Source organism: Solenopsis invicta, chromosome 4 (genome assembly GCF_016802725.1).
Source record: "Solenopsis invicta isolate M01_SB chromosome 4, UNIL_Sinv_3.0, whole genome shotgun sequence".
In the NCBI taxonomy this organism is placed as follows: Eukaryota; Metazoa; Arthropoda; class Insecta; order Hymenoptera; family Formicidae; genus Solenopsis; species Solenopsis invicta.
The window spans coordinates 20,499,973-20,527,879 of NC_052667.1; the positions used below are offsets into that span (position 1 = coordinate 20,499,973).

A 27,907-nucleotide genomic window follows, 5' to 3' on the forward strand; every position below is an offset into this window, starting at 1 on the left:
AGCATGCTCCTAAACCCTTGCTGGACGCATCTGTTTGAATTGTAATTTCTTTATTAATGTCAAAATTTGTTAAGACCGGCGCTTTTGCCAACAATTCTTTTAATTTATTGAATGCTTGTTCATGAGATGACGACCACGAAAATACCACATCTTTTTTCAGTAGATTTCTTATCGGCTCCGAGATTTCAGCCATGTTGGAAATAAAACTACGAAAATAATTAAACATTCCCAATACTCTTTGCACATCTCTCCTATTTTGTGGGCTATTTAAACCTAATACAGCTTTTACTCTTTCTTTATCAGGCTCCATGCCAGCTTTTGAAAATTTATGTGCTAGATAATTTACTTCATTCATTCTGTATTGTACTTTGTTTGGATTAAATTTAATACCTAATGTTCTTGCTCTATCTAATACTTTATTTAAAATTAAGTCATGTTCCTCCTTTGTTTTAGCAAAAACTAAAACATCATCAATGTAAACAATTACACCTTCTATGTCACCAAAATTTTTGTTATTTATTTTTTGAAATAATTCTGGAGCAATGCTAAGACCAAACGGTAACCTTTTAAATCTGTAATTACCAAAAGGAGAGTTAAATGTACAAAGTTTACTTGAATTCTTATCCAACTCCACATGATAAAATCCATCTATTAGATCTAAAGCGGTAAACCAGCCATTACCCGATAATGCGGTGCTCACCTCTCCTAAAGTTGGTAATAAACATGGCTCCCTTTTTATACTTTTATTTAGGTCAATTGGATCTAAACAGATTCTTAACGTACCGTTCGGTTTTTCTACAATAACTAAGTTACTCGCCCATTCTACTGGTCCTTCCGCTTTAACGATAATCCCTTTTTGCTCCAGATTATTCAGCGTAGCTTTTAATTTATCCCTCAGGGAGTACGGTATACGTCTCGGCGGCCTCACTACTGGACAGCAGTCCGGTTTTAGCACAATTTTGCATTTTTCTTTAAAAGTTCCTATTCCTGAAAATAAATCTTTGTTCTTTTTAATGAATTCTTCTTTATTTTCTAATACTGAAATTGTTTCAATTTTCTTTAGTAATCCTAAATCTATACACGACTTTAGACCCAACAACGGTACTCTTTCATTTTTAACAATATGAATTCTTGTTTCTTTACACAGTTTTTTAATTTACAACTTAACCAAACTTTACCCAATGGTTTAAATTTGTGCCCTCTATAAGCTTCAAGTATAACATTTGTTTTTTCTATTAGAATATTCTTTTTATTAAGACTATTGAACACTTTATCTGGCAGAATGTTTACTTGCGCTCCGGTATCTATCTTAAATTTAATAATTTTATTCTCTATCTCTATATTTTCTAACCAAGCCGATACAGTCATTTGATGTATTTTGCTCCTTACAATATTCAGTGATTTGATCGCAAGTATCTCCTCCTCTTCTTTATCTTCAATCTCCTGTATTCCTTTTAGTCTGCAAGACGCTTCAAAGTGATTTACTTTTCCACATTTGTTGCATCTTCGTCCAAATGCTGGGCATTCCCTCGGTCCATGCTTCCTAGTGCATCTTCTGCACTGAAACTCTTTCTCCGTTCCAAGATCTTCTTTCTTTTCTTGAGGTTTGTAATTAATCCTCCTGTTTCCTTTAGCTTTCACCGGTTGATTTTTCTCAATTTTCTCAACTATCTTCTCATTTTGCATAGTTTTGATCCTTTCTTTTAACATCTCCTTGGCTCTGGCTGTTTCTATTGCTTTTTCTAACTTTAAGTCTGTTACACTTAGTAGCTTCTCTTGTACTGTTGTGTCAGCAATACCTAGTACTAGCCTGTCCCGGATCATATCTTGCTCATCTGGAAACTCACAATTTCGTGCCAGTTTCTTCAATTCCTTCACGAAATTGTCTACTGGTTCATTTGATTCTTGAACTTTTTTGTAAAATAAGAAGCTTTCATATACTACGTTTTTCTTCGGGAGAAAGTACTCATCGAATTTTTTAACTACCAGATCATATTTTTTCTGATCCACTTCACTAAGTTGGAAGTTGTTGAATATATCAATTCCTTCCTCGCCAATCGTATTTAGAAATATTGCAACCTTAACCTCTTCACTCTTTTTATGGAAATCATTTGCTGTCATGTAAATATCGACTCTCTGCTTGAACTTTTTATAGTTCTCTGCGATATTTCCACTGAATTCCAGTGGTGCTGGAATTTTTGTTTCCATCTTAGCTGCGGGGATCGCGTTTACATACGACTCTCCTAACCTTTCGTCGTGAATACGATTTTATTCTCTGTTTTGCTGGCTATCAGTACTATTATTGACTTAACGACTGCGCCATGTTGTGTAGTGTATACTAGTATATGTTTAACAATAAACAAGACTGATATAGACTGATATTAAGTTTATAATTATATTAAACAATTATACATAAGTGATGTCAACGTAGAGCGTGTCCAAAAGCTAAAACAGTTCAGTGCCTCGTGCTCACACTCACGCACGCACTAACTATATTTCATCCGGCGCCACCTATCTATCTTACTTCTACAACACTATCTGACCTTGAAGTAATTAAACGTTCCTTTGTAGAAAAATACTAGTAGTATTTTGAGGCACTACCATTATATTACTGCACTGCAACATTGCAACATTATTACTCTCCTGCAGTGCAGTAGTGCTCAATAGTATTTTTCTACAAGGGTTCTAAATCCGTGGTTTACCTAAGTGCCGCACATTCGGCGTCGCAACATTTGCCATATGACTGAACTTAATCAGATTACCCTAGACTGCCTCCGTGCGATATACATACATCTCTGGCCGAATTAGAAATGGACTCTATGATGATCGTAGAAGTCAAACAAACTTTGGAACGAGAATTTGAGATTTTTCTCACTGCGCAATAGATATGAAATCTTAATTTTGCGAAGCTCAATAAAATGTCCAATACAAACATTAGTGATGACGACACGCAAGATAAAAAAAATCTTAATGCAGAAGAGTCAGATGTTATGAAATTTCTAACTGGTGTTTTAAAAGACAAAAATTTTAGTTCAGAGACCTGTTTCGGTCTCTCGACTAAAAGACAGAACACTATGATCGAAAGTTTTATTAGGTATACTTGGTAACAACAGCAGTGAGGCAGTATTTAAGCGTTTAGCAAGTATTGAATTTTTAACGTTTTTGCAATATAATACAAACAACATCAATGCTACAAATATTCCATACAGCACAGAGAGATTGCAGGAACATTGCAGAATGATTTCATTGAAACATTGTAATATTGCATTTTGATTGCGAAACATTGCTGCAACATTGCTGGAAGATTGTAGCAACATTGAGATGTCCACTTTTTGAAATATTGCATTGAAACATGTCAGCAACATTGCAATGTTATGAATTTTACCAAAATATTCACATAAATATTATTACACCACATAATTCCAATGAACAAAACAATATTTGTGTAACATTTTAAAAAACATTTTTCGTAAAAGAAATTCTCAAGTATTTCTTTTTGGAAATTCTCGAGTGGCCACCCATTCAAGTCGCGACTCCAGTGAACGTTGCTTGACTTCCGTGATTTCCGTGACTTCCTGCGAACTGATCCCTCATAATGACCTGTAAACACTTTGTAGTCATATATGTAAATAACTGGTAGATCAGATCAGTATATGTTATAAAAAAAATGAAACATGTATAATTAAAGAATATTATTTATAAAAAAATTATTGCTTTTTTACTATTTTCACAAATGCGGAATAGGATCTGGAATAACTTTTCTGTTATTCGTTTAAATAAGAATGCACCTAGAAATTATGTGTCAATATAGTACAATAATTAAATTAAATATGAAAAAATTTTGGGAAGTCAGGTTTATAAAAAACGTCTAAAAAGCGTCTTGCATGACCCAATAATTTTCAACTGTATGTTATCTGGATAAGAAAAGAAAATGGTGACGTTAATTATTTTTGTTAATTATATTTTTGCAAAACTACATCTAATAGAAAAGAAATTTTCGAGTGGTTGAAAAGTAGTTGAAATACTTATTAATATCAACCATTGACGTCGAATAGACGTCTTTTCAACTTATAATATCAACCATCAACGACATAGACGTCGAATAAACGTCTTTTCAACTTATCATTTCTCATTGGGTATCAATTATTAGATATTTTATTTTTCTATTTAGTTATATATTTAAAGTGTTTTTGTTTTTAAATAATTTTTATAATAAAAAAAATATTATTTGAAGGAAACGTTATATTAAAAAATGTATAATTTGATAGATATTACTGGAACTGGAGAAATATAATACTTACTTGGAAATAAAAATACTTGGGAAGAAAATATTTTAGCGAAACAATTCTTATTGTAAGTAAAAGTTAAAATTAAATGTTTATTATCTCAAACAACTAATTAATGTAACATAAATATTTACTTAACACAAAATAAATATTTTTACAATGAAACTGTACAATATATAACTATTGAAAAATAATCACATTAAAAAAACACTTAGAAAAAGATTGTCTGCTCATTTGATAATGGTTTGTTTCATGTATACGTACATTTTTTCAGTTGTTTGTTAGCCACAAGGTAGCGCTGTAACCAGTGTTGCCAGTTTCAAGATCAGAGTTAAGCGAGAGTTAAATAGAGGGAATGATGCAAACATTGCCCGCATTCAGCGGACAGTTTTACATCATTTATTAGACTTTCCACTGAATCTCGAGATTTGTTCGCATGCTCCAACATATTCCTACTAACTTTAACGTGCTCCAAAAGTGATTCAAAGAATCTAAGTGCTCTCTGGTCTACATTGGAGCATGCGACGCGAATAAACCTTCAATGTTGACTTATCGGTTCTAAATTTAGAATCGATAAATAAAAAAGATTGCAAAAAAAGTAACAGCAAATCACGTTCGACTGTTACTAAGTTACTTGTTCTGCTGAATGCGCATTGATAACGCAGTAAGTGTACGTTCGCATTGGCTCGCAGGTGCGAGTGCATGCACTCACGTGTGTTGTCAATGGCTGAGTCTCGTGGAACGTATGATGCGCATGTATTATTTTATCCTTGTTTAATGTTCGGTGATCAACAAGAATGAAATAACATATCACGCACATCATGCTCTTTACGGAACTCGGCCATTGTGTGCGTCATCCACTTGACTCTCGCCTGACTATGATCTTAAAATTGGCAACACTGGCTATAACTTTGACGCGCATATATGTATTATCATCATGTAGTGCTCACAGAAGTTACACGTAACACATAATTTCCTGCCCCACTCTAATTAGAATTTGACTTATAATACAACTCAAACTTGCTTCTGCAGTAGAAAACTGGTTACAGCAGTGTTCAATAAGTTTCTAGACTGTATAGTACATCTTCACTAGCTTTAAGAATATTGCATTAATGTGCGGAAGATAAGTGTTGAAAAGATAAGAAAGTGTTTTTCAATAATAAAAATTAAAATAATTTCTCATAGGTATTAAATTTGTTAATATTTATGAGTTGTACTTCAATTCAGGCACGTTAATATGAACCATGTGTGCATTTAATAATAATCATCATATTTATGTCAAAGATAGAAAATATTTTCTTTTTAATGTGAAAGTGTTATTTTTTTAAATATTTGTATTGTATATTATAAATAGAAAGACATAACAACACGCAAAATTTTAAAAATTAAACACATTATTTCTTAAATTTCTTAAATAATCATTTTTTTAATGATTTCGATGTTTATAAAATTAGCATGAAAAGGGATTTATTTAGCATTTTTCATATTGTTTTATATTTAAGTTTTTCTTAGTAATAAGTGATATATTATATTTACAACATTATAATCAGTAACAGGTTTTTATTTAATTTTTGATTAAGACATATAATTAAAATATTCCAAAATTGGATTGAGTATAAATTAGCTATAATATACTAATTCTGTTTTACATGAATAATTTTTTATTAATTATTGTTCAGAAAATAAGTTTTTATGAAAATTATTTATATAAAAAATTTCTTATTTTGTAAACAACAACTAATTAATTTTCTTTTTTAATTATTGGACTAATATTATAAATTTAAAATAGTAAGAATTAAATTGTAATCAATTTTTTCTAAATATTTTTCTTCTAGATATTTCTCGAACACAATCAGATATAGTAAAATACATTTTTATTGTAATTCAAACTAAGTTTCAATGTCACTAATAAAAAGAATCACATTAGAAGAGGAAATGGAAAAAAGTTCTGAATTGAAACTATCGGATATACAATCACTGAAAGAATGGTGCGAGAAACAACCGCACTTGCCAAAAATTGAGGATAGTTTTCTCGCCTTGTTTCTTCACAGCAATTATTATCAAATGGAACAAACAAAAAACACAATAGAAAATTATTATACGATTAGAACGCATGTACCAGAATTTTTTTCCAATCGAGATCCGCTCGGGAACAAGGAATTACGACAAGCTTTTAAAATTATGTGAGCTATTTTATGAATAATATTAATGAACGAATATATTATAGCATAATATAACTTATAACAAATTCGATTGGACACACTAGTACATGTATTGTATATTAAAGCTGTCGCGTCGTGCAAAAGACAATGTAAATATATGTGATGAGACGTTTACATTTTGATTATATTAATACGCAGCTTTAATAATGCATCATTGTACACTTACAATTAGTGTAGCCAATCGAAGTTGTTATTATTTATGTGTATACAGGATGTCGCAAAATTATCCTTTTGTATAAGTCGATTCTGTAGAATATTCTAATAGTAAAATGAATATACTAATAAGAAAATATCGAGGTTATACTATTTTTTAAATTATAAAACAATTATAATTAATCAAAATAAAATTATTACGCAGAGTTTGCGTCAAGTTTTTATAGTTTAAAATTTTTTATTTCAATAAAATTTTATATTTTTTTTCCTCTTTAATTCTTAGCTATTATCACTTGAGTTTCATTAAAATATAAAGAAACTATCACTTGGATTTTATTTGTTAAAAGTAGTGCAGCAGTTATTTCAAACATCAATATATTCTCTTTATAATTGGCGCGATTTAAAGATTTCATACATTTTTTTTTTTGAAGAAATAAATTTAGGTTGAATTAAATTTAAAGAGTACAGACACACACTTGGCGCCTTTTTTTGAAAAGGTAATTTTGTACTAATATATATATACGTTTCGGCATTTTTTTGAGAGCGCTTTATAAATAATTGAAAATCGGAACTTATACAATACGTATAAGAACTTAAAATTAATTATTAAAATACCTGCTTTACATCTCTTAATTATCCGGCTAACACGTGCCAACCAATGCACATAGTTGTTATGAATTAAAAAATTGATATTATTAAACTTTAATTGCTTTAGTGTTATTTTCAATTTATTTATATTCAATTCTATATACGTAACTATTTATAAACAGTAAGTAAGCCATATTGGGTACTAGGCTGTATTGGATACAGTTGCCTTATGTAAATGGTAGTTTGTGATATTTAAAATATTAAATATTTTAAGATCCATGCAGAAAATAAGTTATACAAAACATATAAATAATATTTATATAACATATAACTAACATTTAATTGTAAATTTTTTGAAGTAAAATGTAAAATATTTGTGGTAATACTTTGATATATAGGGTGTTCATTAATGGTTGTCTCCACGTTTTACCATAAGAGCGCGCCTTAACCATGACTTATCGACTGCACTCCATGTAATTTATATGGAGTGAAGTCAGTAAGTTATGTCTTATGATAAAACGTGGAGACAACTATTAATGAACATCCTGTATACTAGTGTATTAATAAATCAAGAAAAATTGATTTGATTTAAAAAGGACCAGTTTTCCCTTAAATGGAGTAACGAAGGATGGCTACACAATGATATATGGAACAATTCTGGATGCCGATCCTTCTCATTATAATTACAATGACGTCACCAAATATTCCTTTATGTTGTTGGATGTATTGTTTCTGACGCACGGTATAAACAACGGTTATGTCAATATCGTCGATGTTGGTAAACTGTCATTCGGTCATGTCACGCGAATGAGTCTGTCGGCAGCCAAGAAAAACACTTTTTACATCCAAGAAGCAGCACCGATGCGTTTAAAGGAATTCCATATTATAAACGCACCACCTGCCATGGAATTGCTCATGAATATTTCTAGACCTTTGTTGAAGAAAGAGCTGATAGACATGGTAAATATAACAAATCGATTAATAACCTTTGAACACAGTACATGCGGTGCCAGTTATAAACATAACATACGGATCTGGGAGGTCCATGCAACTTTGAAAAGTTATAATTTTGCAATTGTTTCAATCAATATTTTTCAACAAATTTGTTTTTAAAGTCATAAAGTCAAAATCTCAGAAATTTGACTGAATAAATGACATTGCAGAAAATTGATCTATTATGAAGTTATAATATTAGGGAAGAATTTTTAAGCAGAAATAAAAAGTTTGTAAAAGATTTTTTAAAATTATATTAACAAAAAATTTTTAAGGACTTTATGATATGGTGTTTTAAAACTAAAAGTGCCACCTTTAGGAAAAATTATGGAATTGGAATTTTTTTTTAAATTATAATTATGAAATAATTACAAGGAACAAAAAAAATATGATGACAAAAAGGCTTTATTTCCGTAACCGTTTGAATTCTATAGTTGAACTTTGAACTTGATCAACGTCGGGATTGATAGTGAAGACTTTAAACTATCTCTCCTAATCCAAACTTTCTATTTTCTATTTTATTTACATAGCAAGCGATCGAAATTTTGTACAGGGTCTCCTAGGCCTAGTGCAGTATTTAAAAGTTAATTGTAATTATTTAGCAGTAATATCTGCATTTCTAATTTCTATAAAATGCATTTATTCGCAACAATGTTAGGTATAGTGTAACGTAGCAATCAAATAATTTTGTTATGTCGCACACAATTATTTAAATAATATAATAAACAATTCTAAATAATAAGTAGGATTAGGAGTAATAATGCAATTAACTGTATTGTTAAAAAAACACGTTATTGATATAGCAATCTAACAAGTTGTTATTTAACAGAATAAAATTAAAATTTGCACTTTAGTGAGACCTTTTCATGCATAACATTATAATAAAAATTGGTTGAAGTGGGTTTGCAGAATAAAAAAGATATTTTTATTAAATTCTATGAAAAAAGCAAGCGTTTTACTTTTACAGGATGACATATATGTTAGTGAATAAATAACACTACGTAATTGAGTTAAATCATTTATTTGAGTAATAATTTATTTATTTTTTATAATAATGTTTTGTATTACCGTTTGTTTATTATAAGACCTATATGTATTTTGTATATCAAATGCTACAATACATCAGATTGAAAGCATTTTATTAATGTAAACATAACTTAAATATAACATAAGTCATACACACAAGAAAAACACAATATCATTGTAACATTAAGTAGCAATTATTATTTTAAAATTAATTACATAGTGTTATTTATTCACCTACATTTATATTATGTACATATATGTAGAACGTGATCTTTTCTATAAAATTTAAGATAAAACATATGATGTAGTGAGACTTGGACCAATGATATGTTTATTCCTGATAAAAAGATACGATAAGAAACGATTAAGATTGATAGGATTTCTGTGTGAATGTATCGTTCTCTAACAGGTCTCTTGGTCATGGCGAAAGTGTAAAAGTACAAATTGAAGCATATTTAATCGGTTTCAATCAGATTTGTTTTTTACACCAATAACATAGTAGATATTCTATTTCAATTCTATGCTATCTGTTGCATAGTATTTAATTTGAAATTAATTGATATGCATAGTTTTCTATATATAGGTTGTTTTAAAGACAAAATTTGTCGTGCATATACTTTTTAAAATGAATAATTTTTAATTAAAAATTTTTGGGTACATTAGTTTCTCAGTAAATAACTGAAGATATTTTACAGTTTTACTCGTCTTTAACCGTGGGAGGGTCCCAGATGCGCACAGACCCAATTAGACACCACCAATTATAGCGGCCGATGCCTAGAGTATTTCCGTTGTTTGTGTTAGGTTAGATTACGTGATTGGAGGTATCCGATTGGGTCCGTGCGCATCTGGGACCCTCCCTTTACCGTTAATTTCTTATTTGCTGATTCTAAAAGAATTTATGCAAATAAGCTAGACAATAGAAATTTTCTATACGGCATTTCTACACAGAATTACCTATTAATTTGTATTCGATAGAAAGTTTTTTTCAAATATTGCAAATTTACGAATATTACACATACCTAAAATTGGAAAATGTGGATTAAAAACTATTTGCAGACATTAAATATAACAAAATATATTAGTTTCAGAAACGATCGTGTACAATTATATATTACATTTGAAGTATAATTCCTGAGAAAAAAGTTGATGGAGAACAATTGAAAGCGGTAGAATTTCTATCAATTTATATCGTTTTGTATAATCTGTATCATGGACGATCTCGAGTTATCTAATACAAATTCTATCATATTTTATCATGTTTTATAAGATTTATATTCAATAGAAAACGTACGATAAAGAGCTATTTTATCATTCTTATCATATTCTATCCATTGTATTTAACGAAATGGTAAAATAACGAATTGACATTTATTGTTAAATAACATTTATTTTTATTTAACGAATAACAATCAATCGTATATTAACAATAAAAATTAAATTGTTATCAATCTAAAATTTATTCAATGAGTTTCTTTCGGCAGTGTACGAAACAAAATCCAGAAGATTTTATTATTATTTAATAAATTCGAAAACTCATCTGTATGTGAAAAATACGAACAAAAGTTAATAGATTTCCAGAACGGAAAGACTTATAGGAATTAATCGTGATTTCACTATACAAAAAGAATCATTACTAATATGATATTTAAGTAATTACATTCTATCAACAAAATAAGGAACAAAGATCTTATTATAATCAAACATCATATTATATACCTTTAACTTTCCATAGTACCAAATATCATATAATTGTATAATATTCCATACGAAAAAAAACTATTAGAATGCCAATAGTAACTAATAGAATGCTAATAGCATCTATTTAACGGTAATAGCATTTAAGCATTCATCACTACTGCAATAAGTACCATAACACCAGTAATAAGTAGTTTCCACTACACAATTATAAACTATTGTGTAGTTTATTAACATTAAATTAATTTAACGTTAAATTAATTTAACGTTAAATTATGTTAATAGATATACTAATAAATATATTATTTATCAAGCATTGTGTTAATTTTAATTAAGAATATGTAATCATATATGAACTTATAGCCGAAATAGGTTCATGAATGAAGAAACCTTGATCTACATCCTAATGAGCAGACAATATTTTTTAAATGTTTTTAAAATGTTTTTTAATATAAATTTTTCATATTTAATATAATTATTGTACTATATTGACATATATTTTTTAAATTCATTCTTATTTAAACAAATAACAAAAGTTATTCTAGATGCTATTCCGCATTTGTGAAAATAATAAAAAACTATAATTTCATATATGTTAAATATAAATAATATGCTTTAATTATATAATACAATACATATTTTATTTTTTCGATAGAGTATATATTACCTCATCTATCTGTCATATATACATATTAGCACAAAGTATTCACAAATTATCACGAAAGATCAGTTCACAGCGATTATGGAAGTCAAGCAACGTTCACCGGAGTCGCGACTTGGATGAGCCGCACTAATAGTTAATTATTCAATAGTTACTTCAAAAATGACACAAGTTTTTTTCCATATTATTAGCGCACACTGTATCAATAGTATTAATTTACACTACTAATGCGAATTCCAACAGTGCGCAAAATTACTATTAATATAGTGCGTACTATAATAATAGTTGTCATTTTAATAGTGTCACAAGTTTTTTTCCGTAAGGGATCGGCAGATTATTTCTTGCATGTAACACGTCATGTGAAAAACTAAATATAAAAAGTATATAATTGATTGGTTTAAAAAATTGACTGAATAAAAAAGTATATAATCGATTGAGATATGCAAAAGGAGGACATGTAAGATATTTAAAAGGCAGTTAGAATCAAGATAAAACATAATAAAAATCAATATTACATTTATTATTTACTTTCAGTTTTGTTACTATCCGTAGTTGTGTCTTTAAGGCTTTTCATTTTATTTAAAATATACTCTATAAAATTTATGTTCTCAGTTTTCTGCAGCACTTAAAAAACATGTATAAAAAGTTATATTAATTCATAAAGTACTTTTAAGAGTCATGTTTCCTTGATTTTAAAGAATTTTTTTATATTTCATTTCTTTTTTTTAAATATATACGGACATTTGTACATCCCGTTATCTATTGAACTGAGATCATTCGAGTATATTTCATGATTATTGCAATATCCCAAATTATGATATCCGTTGGACATCCTTGTGATAAAGTACACTGTGTGCATGAGCTTATACCATATTAAAATTTCAATTAAAAAAATTACAGTTTTTAAAGCTACTGATCTATTTACTATTCAGATAAATTGTTTAAAATTTATTTAACTCTTAATTTTAGATACATGTTCATTCATCGTTGGAAAGCCTTTCTAAATACATACCGTTAGATGCGCTACCGAATGAGTTGGGTGGAAAAGGAGGTTTTATACAAGAATTAGCTGATAATCAAATAAAGCTACTCGAGGACTATCGTGAATGGTTCCTGCTGGATGAAACAACTGGACGCGTTAATGAAGCATTGAGAATTAACACACCGAAAAAACAGTCTTGTTGCATTACTTAGAAATCTAATAGATTTAACAAGGTATGTCTGTTAAAAAATAGACGAATTAGAAATCTTGTAGGAATTATCAGATTGTGGTGAAATTGATCAAATATTTGGATTATAAATTCTCGAATTCTATTATAATCAGAAATTTTGTTTGGTTTCATTAAAATACAATCATTATATATGTCTTGTCAAGATAACAAAATTATTTTTCTCTGTGCAAAAGCAAGTCTGTAAGCGTTTTGTTCAGTGTGGAGAGTAATTTTAAAAAAACGACGTAGAATAATAATGATTTATAACTTTATATGATTTATATCTAATGATTTATACATACGAATATTATTATAGCTAATTATATATTCTCATGCAACTTCTTCTTGTAATATTACTTTGTACTTTGAACTTTATTGTAATGTTTTACGTAATAGTTGTACCATATATTGGCAGATAAAAGTGCATGAGAATTACGTTGAATCGTCACGACGTGATTTATACAGATATTGATTGAGATATGATGTGTATGCTTATTTTATTCCACAAGTGTAATACGGCCTTTATTTAATTATCTTAAGATTACTGATCGCAGCGCCATTTCCTTTACAACATTGAAAAACTTGAAGTTGTTACGTCCGGCCTTAGAAGAGAGATTCTTATTTTACAATAATCTGGATTTAGGGAAGGGATGGGAGGACACAACATTGAGTTCGTGCACTTGTACTATTGGACGTGACACGAGAGCAACGCGTAGACGTTTCAAGTCATGTTTCAATGGTTGACCAGGATCCAATGACAGATGTCCAGCCCGTCGTTCGCGCTCCTCGGTCCTGTTTCGCGGCAACGTATTTAAACGCTCTCCCCTGGATCAGATCACGTGCTAAAATCTGTTGAGAGCTAAGGATGGTGGTGGGGTTTATGGTCGAGAAATCAATTCAAATTAGGAAAAAGATTTAGCTTAATGAGAGAAAAAAAAACGTTTTATACAATTAAATTTTATACATGAAGGTTTATTTTAAACATTATAAAAGTGTTTATAAAAAGGATTTTATATTTAACTAACATGTCTCCAAATTATAATAATAAGCTTAAGTTACTTTGTATTAAACGTTAACATATATATATGTATAATGTGGTGTATATTTATGTATATATAATTCATGATATATAATAACGTTAGCTTGAGAGCAGAGAATCTTGACGATTATGATTCTATTGTGTTGGTGTGAATGTACGTGTGTGCGTGCATCATAGTTCCTCTATCTCTATAGTAAGTGGGGGGAACATGAAGTGGAATTTGGTAATGGAAATTAGATAAGGGTTTGGATGTCCAGGAGGTGGTACGTTGATCTTCAGTAGAAGACAGATAGCTATAAGCCAATAGAAGATGTTTAGGATAAAAAAAATGGAATAGCCATGCCTGTGAAGCCTGAGCAATTGCGTTTTTTAGTAATTTAAGGTCCACAGGACCGGGACCAATACAGAAAACACGGGGATGGAGAGAGACGTTATACGTCGGGAAAGTAAAGAATTCCGGAATCATTTGCTCGATCCCATGAGAATGGACATGAGGGGCAGGAGGAGGTGGGGAAATCTCTTTGAAGTCGTGTGGGAAGAACGAAAGGGGAAAGGAGAAAATTTCTTCAGATTCTGGAGAATACGTTTCCTTGCACTCTCGAGGAAGTGTTAGGGAATAAGGTGAGGAGATGCGTGGAGAAAATTCTCGTAGAAGTGCCGAAGAATGCAAGGAAGAAGCGTGAACAGAATATTTTTCGCACACTTGTAGAGGTGCTGAAGAAGATGGAACAGCAAACTTTTCGCACACTCTTGGAGGTGCTGAACAAAAAGGAATGGAATATTTTTCGCACACTCGTGGAGGTGCGGAAGAATCGAACAAAGAAGTGGAAGCGGGATATTCTGCACACTCTCGTAGAGGTGCTAGAGAAGAAGTGAATGGGATTTCCTCTATGCTTGGTAGGGGAGAAGGAAGTAAGCCAAGAAAATCGGGGAGCCTGAGAAATATCAGACTGTGGAGGAGTTAGGCAGCAGAGGTGATTGTAGTGCATTCGGCAATAACCGAATTAGCCGGAGAGTACGAGGGTGTTTTGTGGGTGAAATTCTTGACGGGGAATTGGAGAATAAGAAATTGTTGAGACTGATTCAGGGAGGGGAGTCAGAGGTTACTTTGTATAAAAATAATGAGGAATTCGAGGAGCCTCGGGAACCGAGTTGAGGGACCTGAAGGGCCTCAAGTTCTTCGGGAACAGGAGGTGGAGGCGATTGGTGAAGAACCGGCTCAGCTTCAAGTTCGCTGCGGCCTATTTCCCGTAAGAAATTGTCGTAGGCTTGGTCAAGGAGGCGACGCGCTTTCCTAGTTCTTTCCTTTCGGAGACGTTTCATGCCCCGGCGAGTTCGTTTCCATGGGTTTTTGTTTTGTACTAAGAATTAATTTAAATAAAAAAAAATAAAACAAAAGATGGGGAAATGGGGGCGGAGGGGAAGAGAAACAAATTTATTAGCGACTTACTGGTTGTTGGTAGTATGTTAATTGTGTGTAAGATGATCCTCGATCTTGGAGGTGTCCAGTCGGTGGAGTGTCCCAGAGAGGAACGTCGGCTTCGATTGTGGAGGAGCCAGGCGTGGTCAATGCCTTCACGAACCAACGTCGAACGGTTACTCGACGCAGAACACACTAACTGGTTAGTCGGGCCAACTCAATCGAGACACTTTGCGACTGAACGTCCATGAGGTTATGGCACGGTACAACTGTGGGTGCGGTATCACAGATTCGAACAGCAAAACTGTCACGGACAGTGCCACCGATAGAATAAGAGTGATTTCTCTGCTACGGAGCTCCGACTTATATACCAATTTTGGCCCATAATTCTTACATTTTTTAAGGGCCAGGTATTCTATTTTTCGTTAAGTGTTCCCACGCACTCCTAAAATCTCGGTTCTCAGTGTCCCATTACCTCTAATGTTCGCCAAAGAGACCCACTTCCGCATAATGCCGCAAAGCGCTATTTCTTGGAGCGATCTTGTAAATTGATTTTTATTTAGGAGAATATAAATGTTAAAATAAATCCCATCAGACATCATTGACATAAAATATAATATAAAAGATAAAATATTATTCCACAATAAATAAATTAAGTTCTTTCTAACAAAAAACACATCACAAAACTATTGGCACGGGCTTATGAAAATTTTAGTAAAAATTGAGATAACGTTATCTACATGAAGTATAAACTAACAATTAGATATTTACAAGTCCGATATTCTCTTTATTACGATACGACACGTTACACTCGGTTACAAAGATGGGACTCTCGCAAAGCGTATCGTATCGCAATAAAGAGAATATCGGACTTCTAAATATCTGAGTCAATCTTGACTTTCCGCCTGATTCCGTTACTATCGTGAGTCGTGAACATTATAACCGCGAAAAAAACGTGGATTCCATGTACCTGTTTTCATCGGGTTACTTCGACATTGAATCGACGTCGAAACGATAGTTAAATAGTCATTGATATTTGTTACGCTTTCGACGTCGAATCGACCAGAATTTCGACATTCGGTTTTTGACGTTGACTCAACGTGGTATCAACTAGACATTTCTGATTGGGATTATATGTATATTTTATTTATTTTAAACTCTATATCTGGGTTGCGCTTTTCTGCTTCCTTTTCTTTTAAAAAATGATTTCCTTTATAGTGAAAAGGACTATTTTTACTATAATGTTCAATAACTTTGAGAAAAAAAATCGTACAACACATTTTACATGTCGAGTGCGCAAATGAAAGGTTATAGAGAAGAAGAGGGTAATATTACACCTATTTTTATTTTATTGAATAATTTTATTTATAATTAATATTTTCTATGGAAACTTAAACGATTACATTCGTCAAAGTGTTGTTCGACAGATTCTAGATTCAAAGTAATGAAATATTTATTATTTAGTGTACAAATCTAAACAAGTTATATGCCTTTACGGTCGTAGCTGGATTTTGGTGCTTTAGTATTATACTCGTGTGATTTATTATTTAGAACGTTTATAAACATTTAATGCATTTTACATAATCGGTGGAAGAAGAAAAAGTAGTTGTAACATGGCTATCTATAAAAATAATTTTTAAAAAATAATTTAGTTTAAAAAACACGCAATGCCATGTTACAAAATTATATATTTTTAATTTTTCATTGCTTAGAATTTTCCTGATTTAGAATTTTTCTGCATTTAGAAACTTTAAAAATACCATTAGAAATTTTATTAAAATTATTATTTTATCCTTATTTAACATTAAACAATAAACATAAAATGATGTCTTTTATGTTTCTAAACACCGCCATTTAAAATGATAATCGATTTATTGAAGAAATATTTCAATATAAAGATTTGCTTAAAACCGTATTAACAAAATGTTATTGTTTTAACTTTGTATAACTTGAAATGTGTACAGCCGAATAAAAAGTTAAATAACAAAAAATATTTGAGTGCACGTAAATTTTTGTGATAATTCTTTGGAGTTTAAGAATAATGAGGAAGTATGTGTAATTAAAGGTTAAAATTTTAATTACCTATACCCTTTAATTACACATACCCAATTAACTAAGTGTACCTTAAAAAAGTTTAGAAGTGCTCAAAAGTAAAAATGATTTATATATTGACAATTGTTTCTTATTGTATTCTTATTTATACGAATGACAGAAAAATTATTCCAAATGCTATTCCGCATTTGTGAAAATCAGTAAAAAAACTATAATTTTACATGCGTTTATATAAATTATTATGTTTTAAATTATACATGTTTTATCTTTTCGACATATATTCACTTAATCTATCAGTTACCCAATCAGCAAACAATATTTAAAAAATGTTTTTAAAAACATTTAAAAAACATTTTTAAAAACATTTATGAAAACATTAAAAATAATGTGCTAAGTGCCCTTTTCTTCATTAAAAAAATGTTTATTTCAATGTCTAAAAAAATGTTTTTTAAATATTATAAAAATGTTTTTTAAACATTTAAAAGCGTTTTTTTAGGGAAGCATAAATAAGCAAAAAAATATTTAAAAAAATATTTTAAAAAGTTTTGCAATAAAAAATTTTTTAAAAACGTTAAAATTAGTGGATTAAGTTCTTTTTAACATTAAACAAATTTTTTTAAATATTGAGTTTATTTTTAAGAATTTTTTTTGGAAATTTCCACGCGGTCACCCATCCTAGTTGCGATCCCGGTGAACGTTGCTTGACCTTTGTGATCGGTGCGAACTGATCTTTCGTGATAATCTGTAAACACTTTGTGCTAATACATGCACATCACTGATAGATCAAGTCAATATATGTTATCAAAAAGACGAAATATATATATATATATATATATATATATATATATATATATATATATATATATAATTAAAGTATATTATTTATATAAATATATATAATAAAGTTAATATTTTACTGATTTTTATTGATGTTATTGAAACATTTTTAACGCGCAAATTTTAAAATCAATAATAAATAAAAAATAAATAGATTAAATGTTAAATAAATAATAAATAAACATAATTTTATAGAGATGAAAAATAAATAAATAAATAAATATTAAATAAATATTAAATAAATATTAAATAAACATTAAAAAAATGCTTACTAAAATCATTTTTTCGATTAAATAATTCATGAAAAATAAATACTTAAATAATATTAAATAAATGTTTAAAAAACGTTTATTTAAAATAAATTAAAATAAATGTTAAATAAATAATAAATTAATGTTGAATAAATGCTAAATTAATGTTTTTAAAAAAAGTTTTTTCAAATAAAAAGTTAATATAAAATAAATATTAAATTAATGTTAAATAAATGTTTACAAAAAATGTTTTTTCAAATAAAAAATTAATGTAAAATAAATATTAAATTAGTGTTGAATAAATGTTAAATTAATGTTTTTAAAAAATGTTTTTTCAAATAAAAAATAAATGTGAAATAAATATTAAATAAACTTTAAATAAACGTTAAATAAACGTTAAATAAATATTTTCCCAAATTATTATTTTAAATATTTAATTAATGTTAATTAAATGTTAAATAAACGTTAAATAATCGGTAAATAAATATTTTTTCTAAATTATTATTTTAAATATTTAATTAATGTTAAATAAATATTTAATAAATGTTTAATAAATATTTTTGTTATAGTAAATTGTACAATAAAAAATTAATATTAAATAAATATTAAAAAAACATTAAAAAATATTGTGTGCCGATTGGGTATACACGTATTAGTATAAAGTCACAGATCATCACGAGGGATTTAGTTCGCAGCAGAATAGAAAATATTAACTATAAACAAAGTTATTCAATAAAATGAAAATAGGTGCCATATTACCCTCTTCTCCTCTACTATTATAATACTATTTTTAAATAAAAAGTATTAATACGCAAAATATGGGCATAAATGTAATGATGCGTATATCAATAATGTTAATCAAAATAATTCAGACTATAATAAATGAAAAATTATGCAAACGTAGACGTAATTAATCATTTGTGCACATCTAGAGCCCTGTTGTGGATGCAGCACACGCGCGGCGCAACACACAACAGATTTTATCGACAGCAAAATAGATGTTAGTACGGACAACAACCCACATCCATTTCACGAGACACTGTTTTTAACGACGGGTCGCAAAATGAATGTGACATTTAGTTCCCATTCTGTCCAGAAGACTGTGCGTCACTAGTGTACGGGAGTTTCGAAGTTTGAAGTGTTATAGAAAAATGTAAGAAAAAGGCAGTCCAACTCAAGTCCAAAGACCACTGAGCACCACTGAGTCCATGAGTCCAAGGCAGTCCAGTTCAGCCCACTAGCCCGTCAGGCAGTCCGTTTGGGGTTTGGGGCCGCTTACGAGTTCGGACATGTTTGTCCGTTGCTTATATTTTTGTATCTGTCGATTGCATCACAATCGGCCGCCGGGAACGTCGTTGTCTCTGTCCTTTGAATTTCTAAACTGATTTTGAAGGATGGCTATATCGTTCCCGGTTTGTTGGCGTGGGAACGAGTGCCAATAAACGTTAAGAAGAAGAAGAACAAGAAGAAGTAGAAGTAGAAAAAAGGCCGGTGGCCGGCGTAGCGCTTCTCAGGAGTCTCAGATTCCTCTCTGGCAATAGGAATCATTAGGAATAGAAGTCCGTGATTGGATTCGTTGATTCAGAAATCCAAAGACTATTTAAAAAGAAGAAGAAACAACTATATTGTTTATCGCAGACATGTCAGTGTGAAGACAGGTGTAACAGAGGAAATTATACATAAAAGGATGAATATCGCGATCGACGAAGAAGAGATCGCACCGAAGCACTTCGCTGTGTGCGACTTTTATGGCGTGGAGACGTGCTTTTGCTGGGACGCTGATAAGCTTGTGATATTTCCCTATACGAAAGACAGCAATTTGACGCCACTGCGGATTCTGTCGACGCCGGCACCTGTCAGGAAGGTGCAATTCTTCGATAGCCGAGCCTTCCTGATATGCGCGCCACAGGGCATCTACAAACTGTCGCGAACCGGCGAGTTCGCCCTGTTGAGCAAAAACGCCTTGGATATGGGCGGTGAATTCTTTCAGGTTAGAGTTGTGTCATACATTTCAAAATTATGTCTACATAGATTATTTACGTATTGCTTACGTTATGTTTACACGAATTTTTTCCAATTTTTTTTTTAAATCAGTCGTTTAAAGGTTGAAAAGAATTTTTTGGTGCAAAAATTAGAAAAGTACAACAAAAGATATTTTACAAATAAAAAGTAATCAAAACAAATCTGAAAAAACGGATTTTTTAAAAATGTATTTTTGTTAAAAAAAATAAATAAAAAAAGATTTTGTTAATGATAAAGCAATAATTAATGAGTAAAATTTTATGAAACCAAAGACGTTTTTATGATTCGTTCCAAAAATGTTTTTTGCGAAGTAAAAATAATTTTTCAATTTTACTGAAACTAATCATATTGGCTGAAAATCTTTGAATTTTAATAGAAATAAATAAGATAAAGTGCTTACCGTTATTCTAATAAACGGTAAATATTAATAATTTACAATAATTATAATAATCTTAGTATAAATTGAAAACGACATTAAAAAATGGTGAGTTGCAAAGAGAAAATGTATAATATTCATTTTGTTTTATTATTTTCTGATAAAATATTCTCAAGGTTGGATAGAAAAATAGTTTATTAAAAAAAATATTACAATATTACAATATTGTTCATGATAAATAGAGCATGTATTTTTATATTTTAGCAAATTTTTTAACAAATCTCAAATAAATTAATTACACGTTTCTACTTTTCAGTTTTTAAAATTGCGATTTTCTGTCGATTTGCTCGCACTGAGTTAATGTAACCTGGACACGAACTCAATGCAAGCACTGAGAATTAACATAGACGTAAAAAATATAGTTTACATATCATGTAGATTATTTATATTTTATTCATAAATGCTTTTCAGGTGCTCATCGCCAAGAATAATGGAGTTTACTTTGATGACAAGCAGGTCAAGTCATCCACACTGCTCTTTCCTCTTGCACCGAATGCGAGCGAAGCAGTGTGCACCTTTTCTCTGAGTTTGACGAACACGGAGTCGCAACTTCTCAGCCGGTTTGCCGCTGGCTGGGAGATCAAGGGAAGTCTATGTGTTGTTGCGCATCATAGGAAACTGTACACGTTGAGGTATATCGATGATGATGATGATATCACACAATCAGAGTTGGGTAAGTATGTATATATATATATAGTAACTAACTCAAGTTAAAGTTTATTACTTATAAAATTAATTTAGTTATATTAGAAACATTACATTAAATTAAGTTACAAGTTAATTTTGAAAAGTATTATTTATATTGAATTAGAATGTCATAATTTTTGAAAATTAGATTATTCTAAATAACAAAATAATTATATGGATCATGAAATAAATTTATTTGTAAATTAAGTTTACATGATGTAACAAAACAATATTGTTTTTGAGAATTATATATATATATAGTAACTAACTCAAGTTAAAGTTTATGACTTATAAAATTAATTTAGTTATATTAGAAACATTACATTAAATTAAGTTACAAGTTAATTTTGAAAAGTATTATTTATATCGAATTAAAATGTCATAATTTTTAAAAATTAGATTATTCGAAATAACAAAATAATTATATGGATCATGAAATAAATTTATCTGTAAATTAAGTTTACATGATGTAACAAATAAAATATTGTTTTTGAGAATATACTTTTTTTCTTTTATGTATTTAAATTTTTAACTTAGGAACAAAATTAAAAAGTTGAAGTTTATGTGTTTTAAAAATAACTAATTAATTAAAAGTAATTTATTTAAGTTAAGCTAAAAGTTACTAACTTTTAACTTTATTTAACTTTTAATTTTTTTAAATAGTTCAACCCTGCGTACAATTGATTCATACCAACGATAGCACTATCATGGACATTCTTCCTGTGAAGAGGCGAGACAAAGTGGCAGGTTTACTGCTTCTCACGGAACACGCAAACGTGGTAATTTTTGTACATGATGGAGGTGATAGATCCGAACCGAGATACGGACTAGTTTTTGAGAAGATACACCTTAAAGAAAACATAAGAGACAGAACGCTTTGCGCCAGTTTCAGTTTATGTACGGAGAAAGTTTTGTGGCTGGTATACTGCGATCAATTCAGGATACATTATGTAAAAAAGGAGCTTTTTGTTGATGCAATTCAAGAAGTAAAAGTGGAGGAAAGAATATTTACGTGTTTGCAGTATTATAAACCGAATGTGATTCTAAGTTTATCACAAGAGAAAGAATTGATCGAGATTTCTCTCGAAGATTTGGACAACTCTTTGTTAACCGACAACAATATCGTTCTTCATCATGGGATGTTTCAAAAAACGGATATTATTATGGAGAAAATTTGTGCCAAAGTACAAGAATTGAATGCGCTGTACGAAACTTTGTCGGATGAGCAAGACAAATTAAAGAGAATAAATCTGTACGCTATCAAACAAAAACTGCAGATAAATCCTCATATTGAAGTGTCTAAGTTGTTTAAGTATCGCTATCTCGATTTAAATATATCAGACAAGCTGCCTAAAAACAGTTATATAGTGTTCTCTTTTGCTTCTAAAAATCAACGCACATTCTGTATGAAGAGAGTCACGGAGGGTCATGCATTCGCAATGAAAATGCCTATCAATGAGAATCAGATACTGTGGTCTTCGTCAATCAGCATGGATTTGATCACGTTAATGAATAAACAACGTCCATGGTGCCTTATACAGAATTTTGTAAACTCATCGCCGCGTGATGTTAAGAGGAAAAGAGGACCAAGGAAAGACAAGACTGCCTTCATAGACGCTAAAATAATGTCGTTGCAACATTTGATAAAGGAAAAAGAATTAAACATGACAAAATTGTGCGAAATTAAAAGAATCATACGCACAGAATTATAATTTCGTAGATGTAGTAATAGTAGTAGTAGTAGTGGTAGAAGAAAGTTCTTAGCTTTAAGTTTTGCAACCGGAGCGTCATTTCAAATTGAATTGAAATATTTTTCTATTCTTTTGCAATTTAGAAATATTAGATGTTCTTTTTAACTGAACTCTCTTTTTCTCTTCATCATGAAAAAAGTGAAATCCGTGCAAGAAGTTCAGCTAAAAAGAACAGGCTTATTGATGTTAATGATCAATTTGACATAGTAGGGCAAATGACATAATCTTATAAGGCAGAGATTGTTTTGTTAATGATAGCTATAACCAAAGATATTCCATTCATTCAACATCTCATTAAAAAATGTTGAAGCTGTCGAATTAAACGAGTTGCAGAAATTATTAAATAAGTACAGCACAGACTAAAAAAACAAACCGGTGTAGCTATTCTCATAATTTAAATGAATTGACAAACTAAGAACTTGCGAAACAACCTGAGAGCTGGGATTCAGCCAAACAGCCATTTCCGATTGTGTCAAATAGGAAAGATTCGAAAAGAAAGAAAGTGAGTGTCGCATGTATTGACTGAAGAGAACAAAGTGCATCAGACACTTTTTTGTTTTTGCTAAGTTGGTCAAACAGAAGAATTTTTTGCACTAAATCATCACTTGAAAGAAAAGTAAATCCTATATGATAATTCTAATATGTGTCTACAGGCAAAGTTTGCCTCGCGGAAAAAGATAAATTCTATCCAACTTTGATTAGTTACCGCGCCAACTTCCGCCGCGTTCTATGAGCACGAGGCAAACGCAAAGAATCATGGATATATCCTAGCTAATCGATGAGCTTCGCTGTAAAGCCTAAAAACAATATTCACACCAAGAAAGTTTTGCTCTGTACCTGGTGAGGAAATCTGGAACTGGGAAGATGTACTGTATCATGAGCATTATTCACCAAAAGAAGCCATATTGGATTCATTTCACTTTACACTTGCAACTCTATAGAGTTATTTTATCCTTGTTTGTTAAATATTGAATAATAACAAATAATGTTCGTGAACATTGTGAGCGTTAAGGCGATGTTGGACTGACAGTGGAACTTACTCGATGTCGGTACTGCGGTTTGTTGCAGATTTTTCTTCGACGAACTGATGGTTGCGCGTGAGGCGAAGAGTAAAGGGAATAGGCTAGCGCTCTTTGTCAAACGCACTCATCTGTCATTGTTCTTTTGTCTTTAGCGCCTTTAATACAAGATCTCTGAACTGCCTTGAACACAATTTCTACTCTTCGCACAAATACACGTGAAAATTATATAAACAATTTTTAAACTGTTATATCTTTTATACTAAAGCTTCTATCATTCGGCGAGCGCCGTATTATTCTTTCATTTAATCCATATGCCGCTAGCTACTTATTTCACACACACACATACATACAATGTTTAAAACTTATATGGGGCACATGTTGTCGGCTGCAGAAGCCGATAATTAAATTATAATTTTTTTTATCAACTTTCATTTTTCGTATTAAATTACACCTAGCAGGGTACGTTTTTGTCCCTTCTTTAATTGATAAAAGAATGTTGTGATCTGTAAAGCCAATTAAGAGATAAGAGTGTCCGAAAATAAGCACGTATCGGCCCAGCATCGCCTTAAGTAGCTGAAACTGAGTGAAACAGTTATAGTGAACCACTACCAACAGCAGCTCATTACTTGAGCAATGCAATGGAGGAAAAGAAGCCATTTATTAGGCAAGAAAACCGCAGTCATTTTGTTACATAGCCACATTCTGCTGAGGCAACAAAGCAGTATCTTCGTGTTAGTTTGAGAATTTCTTTCATACGCGGCATATTCATCAGATATAGCCTCTTTCGATGGCGATGCAGCATCATAGCATGAAGTCTGACAAAGCATCAATAATTTCATTTTAAAACCGATGAGTTTTTATTACCTGGGAATTCACAGACTGCCCGAAAGATAGGTCAAACAGAATGGGAAATATTTCGATGATTGAGCTTTTTTGTTTGTTTTAAAACGATTGAATTTTTAAGAGAGAAAAAAAACCGAGATACAGCTAAGACCTTTCTACTGCTATTATGAACTATGCGTTTAAGTTCAATGTAAATTGTAAATGTTTAAATATATTCTACATAAAGAATAAACTATTTAGTTTGTTCTTTATATAGAATATAAGCAACGTTGGAAAGTTATATTGTAAAAGTAACTAGTTACAGTTACAAGCTTTGAAAAGTAACATCGTACAGTTACAGTTACTGAAAAAGTAATATGAGAAGGTACTTTTCAGTCAATTTCTTATATTTTAATACATTGCTATTTTAAATACTAAACTCTTATATTTCTAACATTATTAAATTATTTTTTTATATTAAAACATGTTCTCAAATTCAATTCCTGTAGACGCATTCTACTTAACGTTCACAATGTTTGCGAGCATTATTTGTTATTATTTAATATTGACAAACAAGGATAAAATAACTCTAGAGTTGCAAGTGTAAAGTAGACCGCATCCAGTGTGGCTTCTCTTGATGAGTCATGCTGCAGCGGTTGATTTCTAGCAACTTATAATAGAAGGTGCATTTAAGTGAATCAGACTTGTTCACTACCAAGAAGCGGTTAGCAGTCTATTATGATTCATTCTTACCTTGAGTTCTAAGCAAATACATTAAATTATAAGTTGAAATGTGGTAACCATAAAAATAACTATTATTTTAGTTAATAAAAAATGTAACTAAGGCGGATATTCATAGTCGGTTCTTATATTTAAGATCGTTGTAGAAACCACCTTAAAATGTCATCAACCAATCAGAGAGCTGTATTAGCATCTTAAGATATTATTTAAAATTGTCTTGAAATAAAAATCGACTATGAATACCTGCCTAAGTTATAATTACAGATGAAAAAAAAGTAACAAAATTAAGTTAGTTACAAAAAAAGTAATTAACTGTAACTTCGTTACGAGTTATTTCCCATCCTTGAATATAATTAGAATACAAATAAAAAAATAACTCGTTAATTAAAAAAACACGAATAATGAAAAGGAGCAAATGAGAGTTAGTGCAGTTTTTCTGGCGCAATAATTTTCTTAGAATAATCTTGAATTCAAACAATAATAACAAACGTTTTGACTCAATTTTTTGAACCATTATCAGTGTAAATCCTTTTACATTATTTTAATGCACGTGATACCGCTTTGAAATATCCCATACTCTTACTGGAAATCATCCTCAAAAAAGTACTGCATGCTTCGTCCATCCATACAATGTTCATGACTCCTACAAGTAAGAAATAAACATTGTAAAAATAAATAGAATATGTATTCCAATGCTTCGTCTGCATCGCAGCACAATTAATTACAATACAACCACTTGGCTTTGTAACCATTGTGGACAAAGCATGCATTACATGTATTAAAATAATGTAAAAGGACTTATAATGATGATGGCTCACAATCAAGTCGAAATTATTGTTTGAATTTAAAATTATCCTAAGTAAATTATTACATCCTAAAAATTGCACTTAATTTTCATTGTTCGTTTCCATTGTTCATGTTTTTTTAAATATAATTAGCATAGACATTTTACTGCGATATTTTATTAATCTACTAATTTGATGTATTGATAGCATTCTTTTATAATAATGTTATAAAGATTTTATATTTTATTTTTTATTTTATACAATATGTTCGACAACAAGTGAGAAAAAGTTTAATGAGGGATTCTAGATGACAAATAAAAAAATTATGAATAACAAAAATTAAGAATAATAAATTTGTTTGGATTTGTTGGGATTTGTTTTTTAATTATAATATTCAAATATTCATGTGCTCTATGCACTTTTTACGTGAATACTTAAACATTTATAATTGAAAAAAAGAAACCTGGTGATATTTTTCGTAATAAGTTATTTACAGTATTTAAAAGATACTTATTAGTTTATTTAATCAGTATTAACAATATTGTGCTATTACTATTCTGATTTCAATTTAAAAACTGCATATGTTTCAAGACCGAAAGTAACGATGCACAGTTCGTCTGTGTGAAACAGAAATTATTAAGTTGCTTAATATATTATTTGATTATCAATATTATAACATTATTATTCTGGTTTAATTTAAAAATTGTATTTTAAGACCGAAAGTAACGGCGTGCAATTTACTTGCGTGAACTAGAAATTATGTACATATTAATATTATTAAAATATTATACCTATATTATTAAACTTTAATTTAGTTATAAATGTTCTCTAATCCTTTTCTTTATTTAATTGTGTTAAAAAACATAATCGCAATTTTATTACTCTTGATTTTTATCTTGTTTCATCATTTAGAATTTTTCTCTTGTTGCTGATCACATATTGTCTTTCAAGAAAAGATTATATATATATATATATATATATATATATATATATATATATATACACTCTCACATACATACATATAAAACATTTTATATATATCCATAATTACATAAGTATAGATATATATAAAATAGTACAAAAAAGATACATGAAGTTGTTGAAGATTTTGTAGTTATAATTCTTATATGAGATGAAAATGTAAAAAACGTGAGAAGTAAAAGAGAATCATGCAAATGATCAATGATGTGATAAATGAGATATTTAA

At 30.0% G+C, this 27,907-nt stretch overlaps 3 protein-coding genes across 8 annotated transcripts; 2 read left to right on the forward strand and 1 right to left on the reverse strand.

The window, feature by feature from the left end:
* Positions 1-946: 946 nt before the first annotated feature.
* On the reverse strand, positions 947-4,713 carry LOC120357660. Of its 2 annotated transcripts, none has more exons than XM_039448713.1 (2): positions 4,551-4,713; positions 947-3,600 (listed from the first exon to the last, which is right to left on the reverse strand). In XM_039448713.1, the coding sequence occupies exon 2, from the start codon at positions 2,206-2,208 to the stop codon at positions 1,087-1,089; it is 1,122 nt and encodes a 373-aa protein (XP_039304647.1). In that variant the 5' UTR covers positions 2,209-3,600; positions 4,551-4,713; the 3' UTR covers positions 947-1,086. The 2 variants fall into 2 exon arrangements, with proteins under 2 accessions (XP_039304647.1, XP_039304646.1); XM_039448712.1 differs by having other exon boundaries at positions 947-3,609.
* A 97-nt stretch (positions 4,714-4,810) lies between these two features.
* On the forward strand, positions 4,811-13,992 carry LOC105202549 (alpha-tocopherol transfer protein-like). 5 transcript variants are annotated; one of them, XM_039448723.1, is made up of 5 exons: positions 5,303-5,471; positions 6,122-6,469; positions 7,846-8,209; positions 12,594-12,839; positions 13,376-13,992. In XM_039448723.1, exons 2-4 carry the CDS (start codon positions 6,186-6,188, stop codon positions 12,816-12,818), a joined length of 873 nt encoding a protein of 290 aa, XP_039304657.1. In that variant the 5' UTR covers positions 5,303-5,471; positions 6,122-6,185; the 3' UTR covers positions 12,819-12,839; positions 13,376-13,992. The 5 variants fall into 5 exon arrangements, with proteins under 5 accessions (XP_039304661.1, XP_039304659.1, XP_039304657.1 ...); XM_039448722.1 differs by having other exon boundaries at positions 5,304-5,471; positions 13,479-13,992; XM_039448727.1 differs by lacking the exons at positions 5,303-5,471; positions 13,376-13,992 and adding an exon at positions 4,811-4,950 and having other exon boundaries at positions 12,594-13,313.
* Positions 13,993-18,970: 4,978 nt separating this feature from the next.
* LOC105202554 lies at positions 18,971-27,510 on the forward strand. The gene is made up of 3 exons (XM_039448732.1): positions 18,971-20,424; positions 21,304-21,565; positions 22,243-27,510. The coding sequence occupies exons 1-3, from the start codon at positions 20,122-20,124 to the stop codon at positions 23,289-23,291; spliced, it is 1,614 nt and encodes a 537-aa protein (XP_039304666.1). The 5' UTR covers positions 18,971-20,121; the 3' UTR covers positions 23,292-27,510.
* Positions 27,511-27,907: the final 397 nt, after the last annotated feature.

What these genes read in the sequence shown, in the direction of transcription:
- LOC105202554 (XM_039448732.1), top strand. Translation starts at nt 20,122, where the DNA reads ATGAATATCGCGATCGACGAAGAAGAGATCGCACCGAAGCACTTCGCT. An exon ending in TGGGCGGTGAATTCTTTCAG is followed by an intron (nt 20,425 to 21,303) that starts GTTAGAGTTGTG and finishes AATGCTTTTCAG; the next exon opens with GTGCTCATCGCCAAGAATAA. An exon ending in TATCACACAATCAGAGTTGG is followed by an intron (nt 21,566 to 22,242) that starts GTAAGTATGTAT and finishes TTTTTTAAATAG; the next exon opens with TTCAACCCTGCGTACAATTG.
- LOC105202549 (XM_039448727.1), top strand. Translation starts at nt 6,186, where the DNA reads ATGTCACTAATAAAAAGAATCACATTAGAAGAGGAAATGGAAAAAAGT. An exon ending in CGACAAGCTTTTAAAATTAT is followed by an intron (nt 6,470 to 7,845) that starts GTGAGCTATTTT and finishes TGATTTAAAAAG; the next exon opens with GACCAGTTTTCCCTTAAATG. An exon ending in AGAAAGAGCTGATAGACATG is followed by an intron (nt 8,210 to 12,593) that starts GTAAATATAACA and finishes TCTTAATTTTAG; the next exon opens with ATACATGTTCATTCATCGTT.
- LOC120357660 (XM_039448713.1), bottom strand. Translation starts at nt 2,208, where the DNA reads ATGGAAACAAAAATTCCAGCACCACTGGAATTCAGTGGAAATATCGCA.